Source organism: Calonectris borealis, chromosome 2, assembly GCF_964195595.1.
Source record: "Calonectris borealis chromosome 2, bCalBor7.hap1.2, whole genome shotgun sequence".
Classification (NCBI taxonomy): domain Eukaryota; kingdom Metazoa; phylum Chordata; class Aves; order Procellariiformes; family Procellariidae; genus Calonectris; species Calonectris borealis.
In genome coordinates, this window is record NC_134313.1 from 170,216,037 (window position 1) to 170,236,456 (window position 20,420).

At 48.9% G+C, this 20,420-nt stretch overlaps 1 protein-coding gene across 2 annotated transcripts in view; it reads left to right on the forward strand.

Annotated features, from left to right (window-relative positions):
• Positions 1 to 20,420, forward strand: part of KLHL18 (kelch like family member 18) — a 29,855-nt gene that overhangs the window by 2,052 nt on the left and 7,383 nt on the right. The window contains exons 2-7 of one of the 2 annotated variants that reach the window (XM_075144389.1): positions 12,711 to 12,841; positions 13,011 to 13,151; positions 15,408 to 15,606; positions 17,678 to 17,838; positions 18,131 to 18,267; positions 20,072 to 20,294. In XM_075144389.1, the coding sequence (XP_075000490.1) occupies positions 12,711 to 12,841; positions 13,011 to 13,151; positions 15,408 to 15,606; positions 17,678 to 17,838; positions 18,131 to 18,267; positions 20,072 to 20,294 (992 nt within the window). Of the gene's footprint in view, positions 1 to 12,710; positions 12,842 to 13,010; positions 13,152 to 15,407; positions 15,607 to 17,677; positions 17,839 to 18,130; positions 18,268 to 20,056; positions 20,295 to 20,420 lie in introns of both variants that reach the window. The other variant, XM_075144390.1, reaches the window with a different exon arrangement.

Below are 20,420 nucleotides of genomic sequence, written 5' to 3' on the forward strand. Positions count from 1 at the left end.
AGGAACCGGCGAGGGTTGTGCCTGCCCGTGGAGACCGCAGGACGCGCGATTGGGGTTCACCCCTGGGTTATGCGGGGCTGCCTCCTCCCCGTAGATCAGCTCTAGCCTCCCTCTTCGCAGGCTGAAATGCTCGTTGTGAAGAGCGCAGCTGCGCGCTGATCCTCCTCGGAGGAGGTTGTACCTTCTAAGATGTGGTATTTGCGACAGTCTGTGCCGTAGCCTGGGGGGATTCTGTGACAAAACTGGTTTGTGATGGAGAGCGCCGTTTTATTAGAATTAAACTTTGTGTTATCGAGGTGGCTTCGTGTTGCGGAGGAAGATTCTCAGGTCCTGCGAGTCCCACGTCTCTGGAATCGCGGCAGTGAGCCGGCTGTGGGCCCTCTTGCTGGGGTTGGGCTGCTCTGCGTGGTCTGGAGGGAGACAGTGGCGACGAGGTGTATGTCCTCGGCCTTATCTCAGATAAATACCCGACCATTGTTCTGCAAAACTCTTCTGAATAAGTTTTCCCTTAGATTTACCATAGCAAAATGCTTTTTTAATCTTGCTTATCTTACTTTCTGTATCTTCGGTGGCAGAGTGGGAACTTTTAAAGTCTTGAGGGCTGCAGGAGCTCTCCAGCTGTCAGAACGGGTGCCCTGACGCTGCTGGGCAGCTTTGTGGGTGAGGGCACCGTGTTGGCCCTGCTTTCTTTTTTCCTTTTATTATATTTTGTTCCAGGGACTGTTGCTATCTGGGGAGCGTGCAAAGCCTTTCATCCCTACAAAGGTTTAACATCTATTAAGAAAGATGTCTCTGTTGTTCTTAAAATGAGTCTTAACGTTCTCCACTGCCTGGTTAATTCTTTATTATACTGAAGAGAGATCCCAGCAACAACTGATGCGTTTGGCAGAGGGCTGACAGTGTGTTTCTGTGTTGGTTCAAACAGACAGTCCAGCTTTTCCTCGTACACGTACTCCATTCGTTTGATTCCCCTTGTCGTATTGAGTCATCGTGTCAAAATATCCCTCCTCTTTGCCGCTTCTGCCTCTTGACAGCAGATTTCTCAGTGCCCGCATGTCCCGTGGCGATTGAATTAATGCTGCCTGCTGAATCCAAGCCAAGCCTTTCCTCCCCGTTGTTCAGTACAGGGTGTCTTCTCTAGCTGCTGAATGTTTAAGAAGTAATTTTTCTTAGCTCGACTTTGGAGGTGGCTTTGAATCGGTTAGCCACCTTGAACACCGCTGACGCAAAATGTGCTCTTCCCTGACCTTGCTCGGGAACGCTTTCCGCGTGCGTTGGTGAAGCTGTAAATCCAGTGCGATGCAGAAGGAGCCTGTCAAGTGAGTTGTCTAGCAGGGGCGGCGTTTGAATGCTTCTTACCCAAAACGAAGGTAGGAAAAGCACTGAGAAGCATTTGAAGTCAATACCTGAAGGAGACCGCAGTGGGTCCTGTTGCACCACTGGAGCGAGTTTGTTGCTGTTTTTTCACACCAAGTATTTTTAGGCTGTCGCCTCTATAAAGAAAAAAAGCTGCCAAATGCCGCTGTGAGCCAGAAGTTGGATTCCTCCTGATGTGACCAGCGTTCAGGCTCGTGGCTGAAACAGCGAGCAGCGTTGTTGCAGCACAGTTCAGGTTTTTAGTGGCCTCTTCACCGATATCAGCCTTGGGGTCAATGGCTGTAAATGATTCTCCCAGCCCACAGAAATGTTTGCTGTACAAACAGGCCTAAAATTGTTAGGAAGCGTTGGTACTCTCGTTTGTTTGTTTTAATTATTCCCCTCGTAAAGCTAGGCGAGCATTCATTCAGTAAATAGGAGGGGCAGAATTTGTTCTCCTTTCTCAGAAACCGTCTTGCTGCAGTTCACGCCGCTCTGCGGGAGACGGTGCTGCCTCAGCAGCGTACGGCAGCTGGGTTTAGATGCGATTAAAAGCAAGAAGTGCTGATTTGACTGGCTCCCTTGGAGCTCCGATTATTCAAACTCAGCTTAGGGAAATCTGTCACTGCTTCTCGTGATTGCCCATGTGAAAACGAAGTTTCACGGGGCAGTAAATGAGCTGCGCGTCTTTCCAGCGGCTTAGGACGTGTTCATCGAGAGCCAAAGCTCCTTTCCTCTGCGGATGGTTGAGGCTATGGATTTGAAAAGTCCTTTTCTATTCCTGTCTCTTAAATAGCTGCAGGTCAGAGCTCCTCTTGAAGCTGTTCCATCACTGGCATCTGTCCTTTCAGTTTCCCTTTGGCGACTCTCTGAAGTGTTTACTTAAAGAATAATTTTAGGATGGTTTGGTAGAAACAAATGTGAATAAACTGGAGGGAGGAGGGAAGCAGAGAGGCACACCTTATTCTGTGGTTAGTTTATTTTCCTTTGGTGAAAGTAGAATTTTTGCTTACTAAAGCCAAATTTCTGCTACTGGTTTCTTCTCTCAGGATCGCTAGATTGTGTCTTAGCGTGGCCTTGTCTGGTTAAACAAAAAAACCATTTGCCGGTTTAACCTGACTAGAGGAATATTATGGAAAAATCCTCGAGGTGAGGCGTGTGCTTCTCTCCTTATCCAGTATTGGTGGTGGTGGCAAAGCTGGTGGTGGTTGTGTCTGTGACAGGGAAAGGCCAAGCCTAGAGCAATCGTCAGGTGTGCAGAAAGGAAGCTGCTTTACCTTTTTTTTTTTTTTTTTTTGAGTTTGGTGGGTTTTGAGGCTTTTAGCTACAAATATGGATGTGTCAAGCTGTTTGAAGACTGGTAGACTTATTTCAAATTTAATTTTCTGTTCTGGACTATATGCTTCGCGGTGTGATAGTAGACTCTGAAATCAGGGTGTCCAGCAAAACCAGCAGAGAAGCAGCTGTTCTCCGTGCACCTCTCCTTACCCCGCACCTGGGGCCAAACTGGGGTTTCCAGTGATGGACCGAAATTTCAATTGTCTGGATTTCTCAGGCTTGAAATGGGCTGTGAGCGGCAAAGTCTCTATATGTGCTAGGGATAGGTTCAGATTTAACGTGCTGGGCATCTCTGGCCATGGAGCAGAACCTGCTGTAGCGAGATCTCCTCTGGGTGCCACCTACTTCGGGTCAGACGTTACCGCCGTTACTGACAGCTGGGTTTTGGGGAGGAAATCAGTGAGGTTTGATTTCTGTGTCCACCTCTTTTCCCCCAGAAGCTGGATATAAAGCATTTTCTTTCAGGCTGTCTTTATGTTAGGAGACTTTCGGGTTGTTCTCTGGCTGCCTTGTTTGCAGTGCTGTCGTGCTCCTGTCCGGGCACTACTCCGGTTCTCCCTGCAGCTCTTTCTTCCCAAGAGCATTTCACCTATAACATCACCTTCTGTCTAAACAGGAGCTAGGAATCTTCAGTTATTTCTACAGTCAGCACTGCCATTGATTTTACCTTATTGCTAGAAATCAATTGGCTTCTTACTAAGCTGACTGGATGAGAAAAGCTCTGCATTAAAGATTTGGGCCCTCATTGCTTTGGTTTCCTGTACGCAATAGCACGGCAGAACCTTTCCCACATATTTTACAGTGGATTTGTAGTCTTTTTTCCTATATGTGTGTGTTCTCAAAGCATTTTGGAGCTTACAAATAAATGCTGCAAAGGTTCACTGAAGAATGCAGGTATTGGGGGCATTAGTCCCCGATCTGGAGATTCTGATCTGCTTTTTAATTGCAGAAAAGAAGCTACTTGGTATTTGTGTTCTTCCTGAGCATTGTTTTTTGAAGACAAATATCCTCTCGAGATGAAAGCTGCCTGGGCAGCTTTGTTTTCTGGAGTTTGCGTCTCTGCTTTAGGCCAAGGTACAAACGCTCTCTGGGGACACATCAGCAGCTTGCTGGAAGCCTGTGGGCTGCAACACTCCATAGAACAGGGAAGCAATACTCGTCCTGTTTCTTCACTGATAAATTTGGGGTTTTTATAGCTGCTGCTCGCTGCGATCGGAGCCAGAGGAGAACTGAGTGCCAGGCTGGCACCTCCAGCGATCTTGGATAAGCCTCTGTCAAAAGAGGGAAGGTTCGTGCCTTTCTGAATCCTCAAAGAGCAAAGTTAATGTGAGCTCCTCTTACTGTTGCTGCTCCTCGTTTGGTTTTGAATCGCTCAAATGCCATGTTTCCATGACTAACTCCAAGACTAATTAGAAAAGTCTCTTAAAAAATAATGCAAGCCTGGCAAGTTAAAATACTTCCAAGCTGTGGAGAGGTTATATTATTTGTTTCATGTACGATCTGAATCGGACTGGCAGGTAATAGTCCTGTTGGCTTTCCTCCCCTTCTAATCACAGTTCTTCCAAAGCAGACGTTTAACTCGAAAGCCTCCAAACTCGAGCAGATGCACCCGAGAGAGCGGCTGCTGCCAAGCAGACGCAGAGGTGGAGGAGCCTCCCTTTGTCCCGCCGTGGCAGATAAGTGGAATTCCAGACAGCTTAGCCTGCCTGCGTAACTTCAGCAGGGTCCTTGAAAACCCTGTGCCTGGCTGCTCTGCAGATGTTTGAGCACGTTTGTGAGATCCTTAAGGAAAATGAGCTTGGTAGGAGAGAGACTTTTTTTTTATTTGAGGAGCTGATAGATTTAAAAAACAGATAATCTGTTATGCATGTGAGACCTTTAGCTTAAGGATCTTATTTAAATCTTGTCGTACAGCAGTAACGAGCTACTTTGGATTACGATTGGACTTGTTTTTTCACCCGAGGTCTCAGCTAGCATAAATGCTGTTCCCCTTATATAAAAGACAAGTATTTTTAGTGCTTTATGGAGACATTAAACCTGAAGCGTTAGCAGAAACCACACATTTCTGCACTAAGCCTTTTACTCGTCTTCTCTGAGCATGGCATAAAGGCTTACTGTCTGACTTCCAAACCCGCTTGCACTGGTTTTTATTTGCTTTCCTTAAAGCAAAACTTCTCCTACAGTTTCAGGTGGGCTTCGGTGACCTGGGTATTTAACCTGGTGTCTGGCAGGGGCACTGGCAGGTACTTCTTGCCAGAACTGGGTGTTCTCCGTGTTGCCGTAGGGGTTGCCAGAGTATAGGAGAGATTTGGGGTTACTGTTGTGAAGAGGTTGGGGGAACGTGGCAGGGAACCGGGGTACCTGTGGCTGGAGGGCCCAGCAGGGTCCCTCAACTGTTGAGTTACCCTCAGCTTTGTTTTTCCTGGTCCTTCAGGAGCGTGAAGCTGGAGGCGATCCCCTTGGGACGCGTTCCTTTCCCCTGTCCCCACGGGGAACGGAGAGACTGGGGTCCAGCAAAGCAGCTCAGCTCCTCTGAATTGGAAGTGAATTATCTGGGAATGTGTGTTTGTGTTGTACAGGCAAAAGGGATGTCTTTTCTGGTTCAAAGTAATTAGTTACCATTATATCAGCAGGGCTTTAATTAGTCTAGACCAGAAGGGTGTATGACTTAATGGGATCAGTCTCTTGGTTTTGCACATGCCTAATTTGATCAAAACTCGTTTGCCTCTCGTCCAGCTAGTATTTGGGTGGGAAGGTGTGGGTAGGGAGGAGGGTATTTATCTGAATCTCTGAATTTTGATACAAGATCTCTTAAACTTTACTTTTCCATTATCTTCTGCCTAGCAAAACTTTGCTACGATGGCTTGGACCCTAGCTTAATTACTACTATGGCCTCTCTGTGACTTGAATGTCAGGAAAGATGTATTTTTTTGAGAAGATCTTTTCAACAGAGAACTCGAGAGACTTCTCAGTTATGCAGCATCATGATATCGTGAAAACAATAGATGCCTTTATTACACCTACACCATTTTTCTATGGAGAAAGCTTCATTGTACCCTGGAACTTGTTAACATTTTGTGGACGTGGGAGCATGAGGCAGAGCATGCCTTTTATTACCCAGCTAGAGAACACGTTGGAAGGAAATTCTGTGATATTTGTGGTCAGAGAGGATGCTTCGCAAGCAGTGGTTCTCTTCTTGTTTCTGGTAAACAGTATCTTTTGCCTTAAAAGAAAGGCACCTAAAATTATGTATTGTAAAGTAGCACATCCTTGCATAAAGGTGGAAGTCTTCTGAACGGTACGCTGTTTTGGTGAGGCTATGAAAGGGATGACAGTCCTGCCTGAAGGATGTATCCTCGAGCCCCTTCCCAGTGAGCTTGCTGGTGTGGAGTTCCTGGGGAATTTCTCTTTTCGGTGCTTGTATAAATAGCTAATTCTGGCTTAGTGATGTGGATATAAATAAGTTTGTGGTGATTTCATTTGTGCCTGGAGACAGTCCTGAACTCTAGGCTCAAAAAGCAAAAGATAAATGCACTGATCGGTGTTTAACTCAACAGGAGCGCCTGTTTTCTCTAACATCGCAGGTATTGCCACGGAACAGTCTATTCTTGCAAACGAGAGCTTCCACCGTCAGCTGAAAGCTGAAATCCCCAACCCAGGCTCTGGTTTAGACGCACGTCCCACGATGACACAGAGCGAGGGAAGCCAAATACTGAGTGACACCCCAGCTTGCAGAGGTTTCTCGGCAGTTTGCCCCGTGACGCTAGGTAGGCAATAAAATCTGCTGTCGGGAGGGAGCTGCTGCCGTCGGAGACGCCAGCTCTCTGGGTTGGTGGCATCCTGCCCTTTGGGTACCTCGGTCCTGGGGTGTATGCAGCAGTACGTAAATGTAAAATAAAAAGGAAAACCGTACACTTGAGACAACTCTTGAATACGGTTGGAAAGGGCAGCCAGTTCTAAAGGCTGCGTAGCTGAGTTCGAGCTGCTCTGTAAAATCAAAACAGGAACGAGCAGACTGTCCCTGCCGGCCGCGCTTAGTGAAGACAAAAATGGGGTTTTCCTCAACCAGACAAAGCTTTTTCTATATTTTTTAATGTTCTGCTGGTACTTCTGGAATTAGCGGGCAGAGCTGTGATGGATTTCAAGCAAGGGGAGACCTGTCAGTGGTAGGCTGGAATCATATCAAGAAGAGCGTGAGCTCTTTTTCACTTTCTTGTGAGACTTATGTGACTGTAGCATGACTCTATCAGGCGTAGGAAAGCACATTTATTTGGTCAGAAGAAAGGGAAATAATTTGGCTCTGGAGATAGGGAGCACTTTTTGAATCAGAAAACGCAAGGATGAATTGACGGGACATGCACCGTGTGCTCATCCTCGGAAGTATTTTTCATCTTCTACAGGAAAAACGGGTATTGTCATTCGCCTGCAGCAAGAAATTTAGTTGTTCCTTCAGGACTTGCCATTGAGTGCTGATGGTATGAACATAATGATAGCTTCTAGACCAGAGATCCCAATTTATACATCTCCCTGAGGGCCCTCTATCATTACAGGAGCAAGTTTAAAAAAAAAAAAAAAAAGGAATCGCAGGTTTTTTCTTGTCCGGTACCAGGAAATAGTTTCTGTTCAGCTGGTGGCGACTGCAGCGTGGATCAGCTCTTTGCTGATGCAGCTCCATGGATCTCGCTGCCGACAGAGTCCTCCCCTTTCCCCTGCTATGACAGCTTATTTCTGTTTTATTTCCCTGAACGGCGAGGTCAGGCGAGTGCTATCACCAGAGCGAGGGAAGAAGTCGTGAACTACGTGGCTTCAGCTGCGCCGTCCAGCTGCACCCCCTGCCTAGATGCGGGGGGAGGAGGTTGAGCCCTGCGTGGGGAGCTGAGGTTTTTCCCTGCAGGTAACCAAAACGAACTCTGGTTAGTTCAAACCCTGCCTGTGCAGGGTCGTCCCCAGTGCAGTTAATCTGTTAAATGGGGCATTCCCCAAGGTGAAACCCCGTTCCTTAACGAAGGGCGAGCACCCCACCGGGGGAACAATCCTGTCCCTTGGAGCTGCTGAGCGGCTCGGAGCCAGAAGGGTGGTGCTGCCCAGACACAAGGTATTTCATCCCTGTGATGATACAGCTCTCATTAACCCATTGGGAATCTTGCTGAATGACTATGAATGATTGCTTTTGCAATAAGCAGGCGTATTATTTATAATAAGGTTGTTTGGTGGCAGCCCATCGTGGGGTGAGATCACGGTGATGCATCCCTGAAACTGGAGCCCGGTGGAAAGCTTCAGCTCTGCGCGGACTCTTGGACAGTGCTAAAATCTGTTGTATTTGGACGTTGAGCATAAAGCACCTCTTGTGTTTTGATCCCTTTCTGCCTTTCCTAGGGAGAAATGCAGGCAGTGGAGATGCAATTTAATGTATGCATCCGTCAGAGGGGCAAGGTGGAAAAAAAAAAGTCTTGTACTGCGAGCAGAGGCAGAGGTCTGGAGCTGCAGCCTTGAACTCCTCGGAAGAAAAAGGGCAAGCGGTTGCAGACAGTATTTGTCTGGTTCAGCAGTGACGTTACCGGTCGCTGTCTACGTACCGCGGTCCTTCACCGCTGCCCAGAGAGTGACAGCACGATGGCACATGGAGAAATGCAGCACTGGCAAAGGACATGGGAAGTGCTGATTGACCTTGTGCTGGGCGGAGAGGAGAGGGGAGCATCAGCAGTGCTGGTGAGCTGCTCAGGGGTTGGGAAATCCGGGGCACAGCAGGCTGGATAAATCCCAACGACTGAAATCGGTGAATTTAACCATGGCATGTCGGATAGGTGGCTGTCCGACACATAGATCCATTTTAAAACTAAATCTATTTTTAAAATAAATTTCCAGCTGGTGTTGCTTTTGTACTTTACGGTTATTTTCCGAAACAGAGGACTTTTCCTCATTGTTGGGTCAGACTGTAGGCTCGTTTGTTTTGAGTAAATGTAACCTTGCTGTTGAAATTGGTATTAGCTTTAGTTATAAGGTTAACTCTGGTTATAACTAGAGGATCGCTGTATGCATTTGAAGCAGGTGTATCATTTTAATAGGTGCCTATTCAATTTTAATACTGCTTTTTATTTTTAAAAAGGTGAAATGACATTTGAATAGCTGTGATTTTTGGCAAATTGTGTTTGGGTGGAAATGAAATTCAACCCAGATGTTTTTCTTGCACGCTCAACCACATTCTGCACTGCCTGGATGGGAACACTCGTCCAAACACGTCTTGTAGTTGAGAGATATATTAAACCACAGTAAGTATTGTAGTTGGACTGACTTCCTTCCAGGCACCACAATGTCTTTCAAAATTTGAGAGATATGAGGCCTTGTTCTTCCACCTTGTTTCAAGCCAGAGAAATACTGAAAGCAAAAATTGAGCTTTCCTGTGTTTTGGGACATTTGAGACACCCAGGAAGGAGTTTCCCTGCAGAAGCTGGGTGCTCCAGGCCAGCTCCTGGTCGGTGACTCCCAGCACTGCAGTCCTTTGCCCTTTAGTTGAATACATTTTCAGCAAAAAAAAAAAATATTTTAAAGAAGAAATGCATCTCGCATGAAAGAAAATAGCCCAGAGTTTTTAATCAGCGCTTTGCCGTTGACCAAGGAACAAACCTCTCCTGTGCTGCAGGCTTCATCTGTGGGCATGTGTCTGTTGCTTTAGCAGTGGTGTCCGTCCCCCAGCTCCAAAATGACGCTGGTAACGCTTAGACCTTACCCTAAACGTGGCGGTAAGGAGCCGGGGAAGTAACAAGGGCAGACCAGGTCCTGCTGCCGAGCTACCAGAGTCCTCCTGCAGCTTCTGCCAGGTCTGTGCAAGACGTCCCGGACTGGCGGGCGTTGTGTGCAATGCACGAGAGGTACGGCGTTAAGGTATGTAAATAACGAGACCCATTTCGTTAGCTTCACCGGTGTTTATTTCTCATCGGGCTGGGCCAGGAGCAGCTGCTGGCGGAGTGGCTTCACCCATGGGATAGGAAGGGGCCGGGAAGTGCCGGAGCATGCGGAGCTTGCTGAGCAGGTCCAGCGTTTCTGAGCCTCGGGGCTGGAACGTGGACAGGCTGAGCAGCGAGTTAGTCATTGCGGTCAACCAGGTTGCGGCTGGTCGTATGTAAACCTTTCCCCGGCGAGAAGTCCCAAACAAAGAGCTTCAGCACCCAAGTCTCCTTATTTACCTATCTTAATCCTGTACCTCTTGTGCTTCGCTCACGAGCAGCACCTTGGTCACTCGCTTACGCGGAGAGACGAACAGAAGCAAAGTTGTTCTTGTGCTCGACTTGGCAGTTAGCCATGCGGAGTAAGGAAATGAAAACCCCGCAGCCGTGGACACAGTGAGGTTTTGTCAGCTTTCAGGGGTGTGCAGGTTCTTGAATCGCTTCCTTCCTCTTATGGGCTTTTCTCATTAAACTCGGTGTTATTTATAAGTATTTTTAAACCTCTTGTGTTAGAGAGGCCAGGCCAGAGAGTGCGCTCACTTACAAGAGGCTGTGCAAAGCCAGGCTGGGGAACCCTGCTCGGCCAATGTTTGTCGCTCAGACAGGGCTGGGGCTTGTGGCCTTGAGCTGAGCCCCCTCTTTGGCCGAGGGCTCCTTTGCGAGCCCTAGCAGTCTCGACTCCTTTTGCCGGAGATGCCCCATCCCGCTGCAGGCACGCGAGGAAGCTGGTGGTGGTTTTGCATGTTGAGGGCTGTGCCCATACCATGGTCCGGCACTTGCTGTAGCACTGGTAGAGCTGTTGTCTTAACTTCCATGCTTGTCCTTACCAGCTCGCTGCTATAAAATATCCACCCTCTTGCTTTCGTTACCTTACTCTTTTCTGCTTCTTCCCTCTCTCTGCTGGAACACCATCTTAGCCCTCGTCTGCCAAGCAAGCCCTCTTATTCCTGCCTCTTTCTCCACCGTGGTCTGGCTTCTGCTCGGCTGTCTCGGGAGCTCGTCTCCTGCTTGATGCTGGCACAGGAGGGCAGGAGGGGGAGGTAAAGCACGAGATAAATTAGTGACTGAGTTAGCAGAGAAGGGAACAGAGCAGCAGAGTATTTGCTGGTGTTTGTAGCACAGCTCTCTAAAGTCTTGGAGCCTTTGAGATGTTTTACATGTGGTTTTGGGTTATTAGAAGAGATTGATATTGGGCTTTACTCATCTTGAGCTAACAAGTCACCATACAAGTATATATGTGAGGGTTTTTTTCCATGAGCTGTACTAGTCCATACCATTTCACTAGCTGCTTTTACTCTGGGCATTGGGAACTCTGCAAAATCCAGGACAGCGGGGCTTGTGCAGGGTAATGCAGACACAGTGGACAGCATGGGCAGGGGTCCAGGCACACCTAAGCTGACCAGGACAGAGGCAAGGCTCTCCAAAAGTGGTCCTGCCATTGCCAGGCTGGAGCAAGTCTTGGAAGCAGTTTGACTGGATGTTTGCAGCACAATTTTAAATTGGGAAGCTCAGGCGGAGCAGACTTGCCCCTGCACCCGAGGCACGCGGCGCTGTGAGCTGACCACACGCTAAATGTTTGAGAGTCCCAGCCGTCGTGCAGGCAGGCACACACAGCGAGCAGCTGGGTGGTCAAGCTGGTTTTGAAAAAATCTTGTAACAGCATTTGTGGCAGTTGAGTATGCTTTTGTTTAAAAAGGAAAAAAAAAAAATCCTGCTTGCTTATGCATCTTGCGTAGTGCCCAGTTGCTCTCTTTTACTTTTTTTTTAATGTGTCAGGAATTTTGCTTTCTAAATTCCCAGCGAGTTGTATTTACTGGGTGTGAGAGCTCTGGGCCTAGAGGGAGAGGCAAGGCACTGTTGGGAATCGTGAAAACCCTAAATGCAAACAACATTTTTGTTAATAAGCTGCCTAGACATGAAAGGGTGGTGAAGCTTTTTGTAGAGAAGTGCAGAGGAGAAGAGAAGGGCTTCTAGGATGACCTGGAGAGTAGAGGAGCTGCTGTGCCAGCTTGTTTGTCCCAGCAAAATGAATCTCAAATGGGAAAATCTTGCTGAAGTGGGGAAAACGGGCAGTTCTGCACAAGCTCAGATGGGCATAGACTGGTGTGAGTCAGGTTAGCCTGGAAATTAGGGGAAAAAAGCTCTGAACCAACAGGGAGAAGTAATCAGAGCAAAGACCTGTGTCATTCAGAAGGGGATAAAATGTTGTATAGCATCTGCAGGAGTGAGAGGTGGAATCAGAGATGCAAGAAGCCCCTTCCAAGCCTCGCTCCGTATGGCTCAGGAAGGCTCTTTAGAGGATATAGATGTCAGCAGGTATAGCAGAGCTGGTGAAAGTGAGCCTGCAGAGATTTAAAGAAGATGAGCCCATATGAGCCTCTAGGTTATAGTGAAGGTGACTGGCTCTGAGCGTAAGCTGAAGGTACGTGATGGCTGGCCGAGAAGAAAAGTGTGTGGGATTTAACCTGTAAGCTGGTCACTGGTTCAGAGGAAGAGCTAAGGAAGAGGAAATGGGTGGCCGCGTTGCCCAGCTTTTAGTTCTGTGGAATAATTGCAATCCAGGACTCAGGTTGAGCCTTCACGGCTGTGCTCGGGGTGTCCTGGGATCAGACGGGGGATGTGGGATCAGTGATTCCCCGCTGTTCGGGGCAGCGTGTTATCTGAAGCAGGGCCATGGGTGAGCATTTTCTGCCCCGAGCAGCTGGGGGAAGCAGATCTGGATTTGAAACTTGTGCACACAGTTGAATAGCGAGTTGATTTGTGTAAATACATGGTTCTGTGGACCCAGCCGTTCTCTGTTAGCAATCTGGAGACAACCTGCTCTTGGGCTCTAATACTGTTTTATCTTTGCTCGGTTGACCGCTCATGGCGGCTTATGAGGCTGGAAAACTGGATTCAGAAGTTTGAATTCAAGAGACAGGCTGCTGTCCTGTTTGCAAATGGGAATTGTCCAACTTTCAGCCTTCGGTTACTGCTGAGCTGGCGGAGCTGTGCTACAGTGAATCATCTGGACTCTGCGGTTGGTGGTGGATGGTGCTGATCTTCCCTCCTTCCCCTTTTCTCTCTTTTTAGGTAGGGGACCATAAATTCAGCGCTCACCGGATCGTGCTGGCAGCTTCTATCCCGTACTTCCACGCCATGTTCACCAACGACATGATGGAGTGCAAGCAGGATGAGATTGTCATGCAGGGGATGGATCCCAGGTAACGTCCCGAGACATGCGAGTGAGTGCTCTGTGGGCCTCGGCATTGTGCGTGCAAGGCTTGAAAGCCTACCCTCTGTGTGAATGGTGCTAGAAAAGGTTTTTCTGTTAGTAGGATCCCCTGTTAAGGTAATTGTTAATAAATTCTGCCCTTTCTCCCCCTTGCTTAGTGCACTTGAGGCTCTGATCAACTTTGCCTACAATGGTCACCTGGCAATAGATCAGCAGAATGTCCAGTCTCTGCTGATGGGGGCAAGTTTCCTTCAGCTGCAGAACATCAAAGACGCTTGCTGCACTTTCCTCAGAGAGAGGTAAGGGGTTGTCTTTTGGCTGTGCTTACTGCTCCCCAACAGCAGCAAGGTTTTAGTCATCTGTGTCTGGCTTGGGAGGAAGCGGGATGTCTCCTGCCGGCGTGATAAGGAGGTCTGCGTCTCCCAAGACTCGCCGTTCTCATGGCTTATAAAATACCGTATCTGGCTTATGAGATGCTACAGCCGGGACACGATATAAGGCCTTGGCCAGCCATGGGAGTTAATACCCAGAACAAAACTGAGCCAACATTTCCCTTTTTAAGAGTTAGCTAGCTGGTTACCCATCACAGCGGTGCGTGACTGCCTCTACCGCTAACGAACCCATCCTCGCAGTAATTACCTTTTCTGCTGTTGCGTGTGTAAGAGGGAAGGAACAAAGGGACTCTGCCAAGGAGCTGGACGGGAAGCTGTGGCAGAACCTTGAATTGGTCCCAGGCTTTTCAATTCCCTCGCTGGTGTTTGGCTGCAAGTCTGTTCCAGCAGCATGATCTGGAAACGGAAAAGCTGGGCTGTTCTTTGGAAACGTACCACACACATCTTCAGATCGTGCCAGGGAGTCTTACGTGTTTAATTCCCCCTCCCTTCCCCAGCTTGATTTCTCTGCAGCTGTTCAGTGTATTCCGTGGCATGACATTAAACATACCTTCCAAATACATGGAACATCTCAGCCAGTTGTTTTTCTTTACTTCTAAATAGAGGTATCCTAAACCCATGGACGGGGAGAAAAAAATGTTTTTCCTCCGCGTTTAAGATGTCTCGATTTTCAGTCCCATGTGCATCCTGACTTTCTGCAGTTTGTTTAAAATTAAGTTATGTAAAATTACAGAGTATTCATTTTTCTTGCAAAAACATTTTATTTGAGGTACCGGATATGACACTGAGCTGGAAGAAGATGGGTTGCATTGATTTTTTGAGTCCCTGCTAGCTTTAGGTGGTTGTATCTATATCTAGATTAAGCACAGTGATTTGGTTTCTCAGATTTAGCTGCTACAGTTCTCCCAAATCTAACAGGAGCCACTGAGTGTCCTAAATTATATCCTGTCACTTTTGATTAGTAACAAGAAAATTGGTGGACTCTGACCATCCTGAAGAGCTGGAGCATGCAGGCTGAGCTCTCGTTCTTAAATGGAATTAAGATTTGGGATATTTTTAGGCCGCTGTGCACAGACAGGTCCGTAGTGCTGTAACTGAGCCCTGTGTGAGCCCTGAGAGCCATCCTCGCGTGGAAGTCCCCCCCATCAGCGCTCTGTATTTGCTCTTAGCGCAGTACGGGGCAGTAACTGAGGGTGCTTTCCCCAAAGTGGACACAAGCGATGTCTCATCCTCGCGTGCATCTGGACACCGCTGTCAACAGCTGAGCCTGGTTTTTGCAGACCATTAGACACCGAAACCATCAGAGCCCAAGGTATTTTCTCCATAAAGGTGGTATTTAGTTTAGTATCTGATGATTAGTGTCACAAAACAACACAACTGTTGGCTCTTGTTGAACGGTGACATGCCTGTACTGGGCAGGGCTTCTTGTTTGGACAGGAGCATCCAGGACACATACCTGTTTCTGTAGAGCATGTGACTGTAATGAACATCATCTTCTCCAGCTTCTTCATGCCACTGAGCAGCTTTGTGCCGTTTGGCTGTGTGGAGAGAGGCTCGGATCTGCAGCACTACTTCTCACTGTCTGACCTCCAGTTGCAAAAGCATCTTTGGTGATAAAGCCTCCTTAATCTTAGGAAATGGCTTTATGAAGCTGTAACAGATGCTGTTTTGTAGTACTTAGAAAAGATGTAAGATGAAAAACAGACGGATGGTTGGTATTTGCGCGATGTGCTTAAATCCAGCTTTGCCCAATACTGGAGTTAAAAACAAAAAAGAAGCTGCTAGATGCACAGCCCAGGCACCCCAAGATGTGGGAGGGAGGGATTGCTGTGCAGAGCCTCACGCTTCCCCTCCACTGACAACCTGCAGCCTTCACGCAGAGCCAGCGGAGTCTGTCCAGTGGCTCCTTGGCAGGTCTCAGGAGAGATTTTTAAGTTGTGGCTTCCATCCTCTGGCCCTGCTGTGGATTCACCTTCAGATCTCCTTGTAGATACGTTCATCAGTGAGCTGGAACCTGCCATCGTTGAAGAAGAGACAGCTGTGGCTTTCACTGCATCACGTATCCTCTGAGGCTTGCATTGCTTCACTGAACCTGTTTGTAATTCTTTCTACCCTTCCCTTAAACTGACGTTACTTCTGCTCTCCTTTTCCCCCCTTTCCCAGGCTTCACCCTAAGAACTGTCTGGGAGTGCGGCAGTTTGCAGAGACGATGATGTGTGCGGTGCTCTACGACGCTGCCAACAGCTTCATTCATCAGCACTTTGTGGAGGTATCCATGTCCGAAGAGTTCCTGGCACTGCCTTTTGAAGACGTCCTGGAGCTCGTTTCTAGGGATGAGCTCAACGTGAAGTCTGAAGAGCAGGTGTGTACCTGGCGTAGGCCTGGGAAGAGGTTTTTTGGAGGGTTTTTGGTTGCTTGGGAGTGGAATGGGATATGACCCTATTCCTGGTCTGAATGAAGATGTCCTGGCACAGTGGGGAGACGAAGAGGCGCTAGACAGATGATGACTCTCTGCGCCGCACTTCTTGTCAGCGCTGCCAATGTTACCTTGCTCTGAGAAATGCCCGGTAGAGTTTCTTGGACCATAGATTTTGCAAAACATTGTTTTGAGGTGTTTTGATTCATCAGTGACAGAGGTGAAACCTGGTGGGTCCTGAGGACCTTCTGGTGTGCCCCTTGTGTCGGTAAGCTGCTGGTCCTGGGGAAGAGAGGCTGAGAGTGTGAGCAGTGGCAGGGAGCCCTTCCTCAAAGAGTTCATGTTCAAGTCCAGAGGAGTACTTTTGAGGTGTAAAGAGTTTGCTGCGAGTGCTGCAGCATTTTATAACGAATGTTCCACTGAATTTGCCATCAAGGGGCTCCTCTGGACTGTCCTGTTCCTAGAAAAAAACAGAAAGCAGGGCTGAGCCACCTTAGGACGTTTCAACAGCCTTGAGAATCTGTCGGTGCTAGGCTGACAGTCTGCAGGAGAAACAATCTGTCCTCGAGCCAGGAAATCTGTCCTGCTCTTTCTGAGGAGGTTACTAAGGAGGTGACAAACGAAAAGCAGTCCTACAGCTATCTCCATGTAGGGTAAGAGTGCTTCGTTAATCAGGCTGTCTGAAATGCCCCTGAAATGGGAAGGGGTGGGAACCTGCTTCACATTCCAGCCACGTTGCTGTATCGTACCACAAGTTTGTCTCTTGTTGTTTTTTGCCAAGTGGATCCTTTGTGGAGCAGGTGGGAGTCCAAAGAGTCTGTCCCTGGTGACGTTTCCTCGTGCCCTGACCGGTGCCAGCCCCCTCTTCAGAAATGGCAGTATTTTAGTGCAGTGCAGCCTATCTGCTGGTCATAAAGCACCTTGTAGAGTGGAAGTTCGTTTTAAGCTCACCATGGTGCTGTTGAAGAAGTACTTGTGCTCTGAAAGCCTCAGGAGAGGCGATGTGAGAGACTCCAGATCTCCACCGTAAAAGAAGGACTTCATAATTTTCTTCTGGTCAGTGGTACTGCTGGACTTTTCTCTACAACCACAGGAGGGCAGCTGTCCTGCGAGGTGGTGGCTGTGACCACAGTGACCAGTTCTCCTGCAGCTTCTGGGAGACTGGGTTTGTGATCTCCCTGAGCTGAACCTGTGAACAGAGAGGAGGCTGCAGGGTGCGATGTTGGCCACGGAGTGTGAGCCCTGGTCAGCGCTGGGGACGCTGTGCTCAGCGGGAGCTCTGCCTTGGGCCACAGCGATGGGACTTGAGTGTAGTCATCTGGGTGTAAGCGCAAGAGCGTAGGACAACCCAGCTCAGGCTTGAACTGTGAGAGTCCTGTGAACAAGGAGTACGTGTCTCCAATTAAACTAGTCACCAGGCTCCTTCTGTAGTCTGGAGTCATCCAAAACAGGGCAGGTGAACTGTGCTTCGAAGAGGTCTGCCTCTCCAGGGTCTGCGAAGGGAGCCTAGAGAGGCCAGCTCAGCTCTAGACATCTATTGTGTAGCTATCCGAATTTAACAGATGGATCCCTCTCATCAAAACTGTCTTCTGGTTTCCATAGAGCAGCACCATTCTCTTTTCTTCTTCCCCGGTTTGCTGATTTTTGACACTACATAAACAAGGTCTTGCATTCTGTCCCACCTCCTCTAACAAAACTCTTCCCAGCTCCCTCGTCTCCCTGCAAATGTTCGTACTAAACATACCATCCCGTGGGACAATAGGTCAGTATTATTGCAGACTAAGTCGGAGGCAGAGAAAGCAATGCCAAAGCCGAGCCACCCGAGCATCGCGTGACAGGAGAGCCCTCTGGTGCATTGTAGAGCATGGCCGTTCTGTCCTGAAACTGTCATCCAAGATCAGGGGAAGGTCATTGTCAATATGTTGTTTCTTCTCCATCAGACAACTGGCAGCAGTAGGAACTTGCAAAAAAAAAAAAAAGAACCCGAAACTCCAACTTCCCATCCCTCTCTTCGCAGGTGTTTGAAGCTGCGTTAGCTTGGATACGGTATGACCGAGACCAGAGAGAGTCGTTCCTACCCGAGCTCCTGTCCAAAATCCGCCTACCCCTTTGTCGACCTCAGTTTCTCACTGACCGCGTGCAGCAAGATGACCTGGTCCGCTGCTGCCACAAATGCAGGTGAGGCTTGGACGTGGAGTTAGAAAACCACCCAGGGGATGGTGGCTTTCAGTGGGGTAGAGGTAGCAGGAATGTGGTTTAGCAGTCTTGGAGACTGAAATTCTCTCGTTCTGTGGACGAGCTCCTCACAAAACAAAAAACCAAAACACCCTCCCCAGTTTTAACTGGGCAGCCAATACTTCTAGAAGCATTGGCCATGGAGGGGGGAAGTCAGTTGCTTAAATCTTCATCTGACTTAAGACAGATTTCATCATATCAACCAAGCTCTTTAACTATTTGGCTTTGATTTCAGGGATCTAGTTGATGAGGCAAAAGATTATCACCTCATGCCAGAGCGCCGGCCACACCTCCCAGCGTTCAAGACCCGTCCTCGGTGCTGTACATCGATTGCAGGATTGATTTATGCTGTTGGAGGACTTAACTCTGCAGGTACCTTGCATGTCCGCTCCCCGCAGTGGAGAGAGCAGCGTAGTTTGCTGGGTAGGACAATGGGATTGTGAACTTCCCTCCTGTGAAGCGTTGAGCAGCTTCTCCTCCTCTGTGCAGCACTTTGACCCTTCCACTGAAATGCTCAAGATGGCTGTGCCCGTAGTTTAACGTCTTCCATCTAGAAACTCTAAGTCAGGTTATTTAAGACAGCTATTCTTGTGTATCTCAAAGAATCAGCATTTTGAGGATGGAGGCCATGCCTATAGCAACAAACAGAACTCGGAGGTATCACAGAATCACAGAATAGTTTGGGTTGGAAGGGACCTTTCAAGGTCATCTAGTCCAACCCCTCTGGCCATGAGCAGGGACATCTTCAACCAGATCAGGTTGCTCAGAGCCCCGTCCAACCTGACCTGGAATGTTCCCAGGGATGGGACATCTACCACCTCTGGGCAACCTGCGCCAGGGTTTCACCACCCTCAGCGTAAAAAATTTCTTCCTCATATCTAGTCTAAATCTCCCCTCTTCCAGTTTAAAACCATTCCCCATTGTCCTGTTGCAACAGGCCCTGCTAAAAAGCCTGTCCCCATCTTTCTCATAAGCCCCCTTTAAGTACTGAAAGGCCGCAATAAGGTCTCCCTGGAGCCTTCTCTTCTCCAGGCTGAACAACCCCAACTCTCTCAGCCTGTCCTCACAGCAGAGGTGTCCATCCCCCTGATCATTTTGGTGGCCTCCTCTGGCCCCGCTCCAACAGGTCCATGTCTGTCCTGTGCTGAGGACCCCCGAGCTGGACGCAGCACTGCAGGGGGGGTCTCACCGGAGCAGAGCAGAGGGGCAGAATCCCCTCCCTCGCCCTGCTGGCCACGCTGCTGGTGATGCAGCCCAGGACACAGTTGGCCGCCTGGGCTGCGAGCGCACGTTGCCGGCTCATGTCCAGCTTTTCATCCACCAGCACCCCAAGTCCTTCTCGGCAGGGCTGCTCTCCGTCCCTTCATCCCCTGCCTGTGCCGATACCGGGGGTTGCCCCCACCCAGGGACAGGACCTTGCACTTGGCCTTGTTGAACCTCATGAGGTTCACACGCTGATCATATCAAGGTGATGTTGGTGGGGTTGTGGGATCACACATGCAGACGCAAGGTGCTTGCGTGAGCCTAGCCAGAGCGTAAAAAGGGGACAGAAAGTGTTCATGAAACTCTGCTGGAGCCTCAAACAACCTGGTTAAGCTGGGGTGTGGGTCTGAATAGCGGGAGTGTGCTGAGCACTGCCTCGTGCGATTCCTACACCAGTCGCACCACAACACGCCTGACTGATCCTATAGAGAAGCTGCGGGAAGCAGCGACACCAACAGATGTGACATCGCAGGTCTCTGCTGCCCCTTTGAGGTTATAAGAGGCCCCACTTCCACAGCCGAGGACTTGTCAAGTCTTACGGTACAGGGCATGGGCAAGCTTTGAAACGCTCTGCAATCTTTCTGCATTGTGGAGCGCGGTTTATGTCAGTTTTTCAGAGCAGGCTCTCTTTGCGGGTGAGTAGAGATGTGGCTGGGAAATGCCTCTGGCTTGACTTCGATGTGGAAGCAGGGAGGCTGGAATAGGACTTGTGAGAGGACTTGTCCAGAACAGGACGTGTGAGAGCCCAGCCATTTTCCCAAAAAAGAGCAGGCAAAGTCCCTGTGTCGCCCCCATCTTTGGGTTCAGAGCAGCCACCACTTATCCCTCGCGTGCCTTTGCTTCAAGCAAGCTTGCTGGAACAGTGTTTTATCAGGTCTCCCTCTTTTAATTTGAGTAGCAAATTTTTATGCAGGTGACTCGCTGAATGTGGTGGAAGTCTTTGATCCCATTGCCAATCGCTGGGAGAAGTGCCAGCCGATGACGACGGCCCGGAGCCGAGTCGGGGTAGCGGTGGTGAACGGACTGCTCTATGCCATCGGCGGCTACGACGGTCAGCTAAGGCTGAGCACTGTGGAGGTTTACAACCCGGAGATGGATTCCTGGTCGAAAGTGGAAAGTATGAACAGCAAGCGAAGGTAGGTGCAGCTCGCTCAGTGGGAAGGGGACCTCTGGAGCAAGAGGGGGGAGAAAAATGAGGTTCTAAGAAGGCTAGAGGTGTTGGGCGGTGGTGGATGCCAGATGAGAGTTTTAGGTGTGGGGAA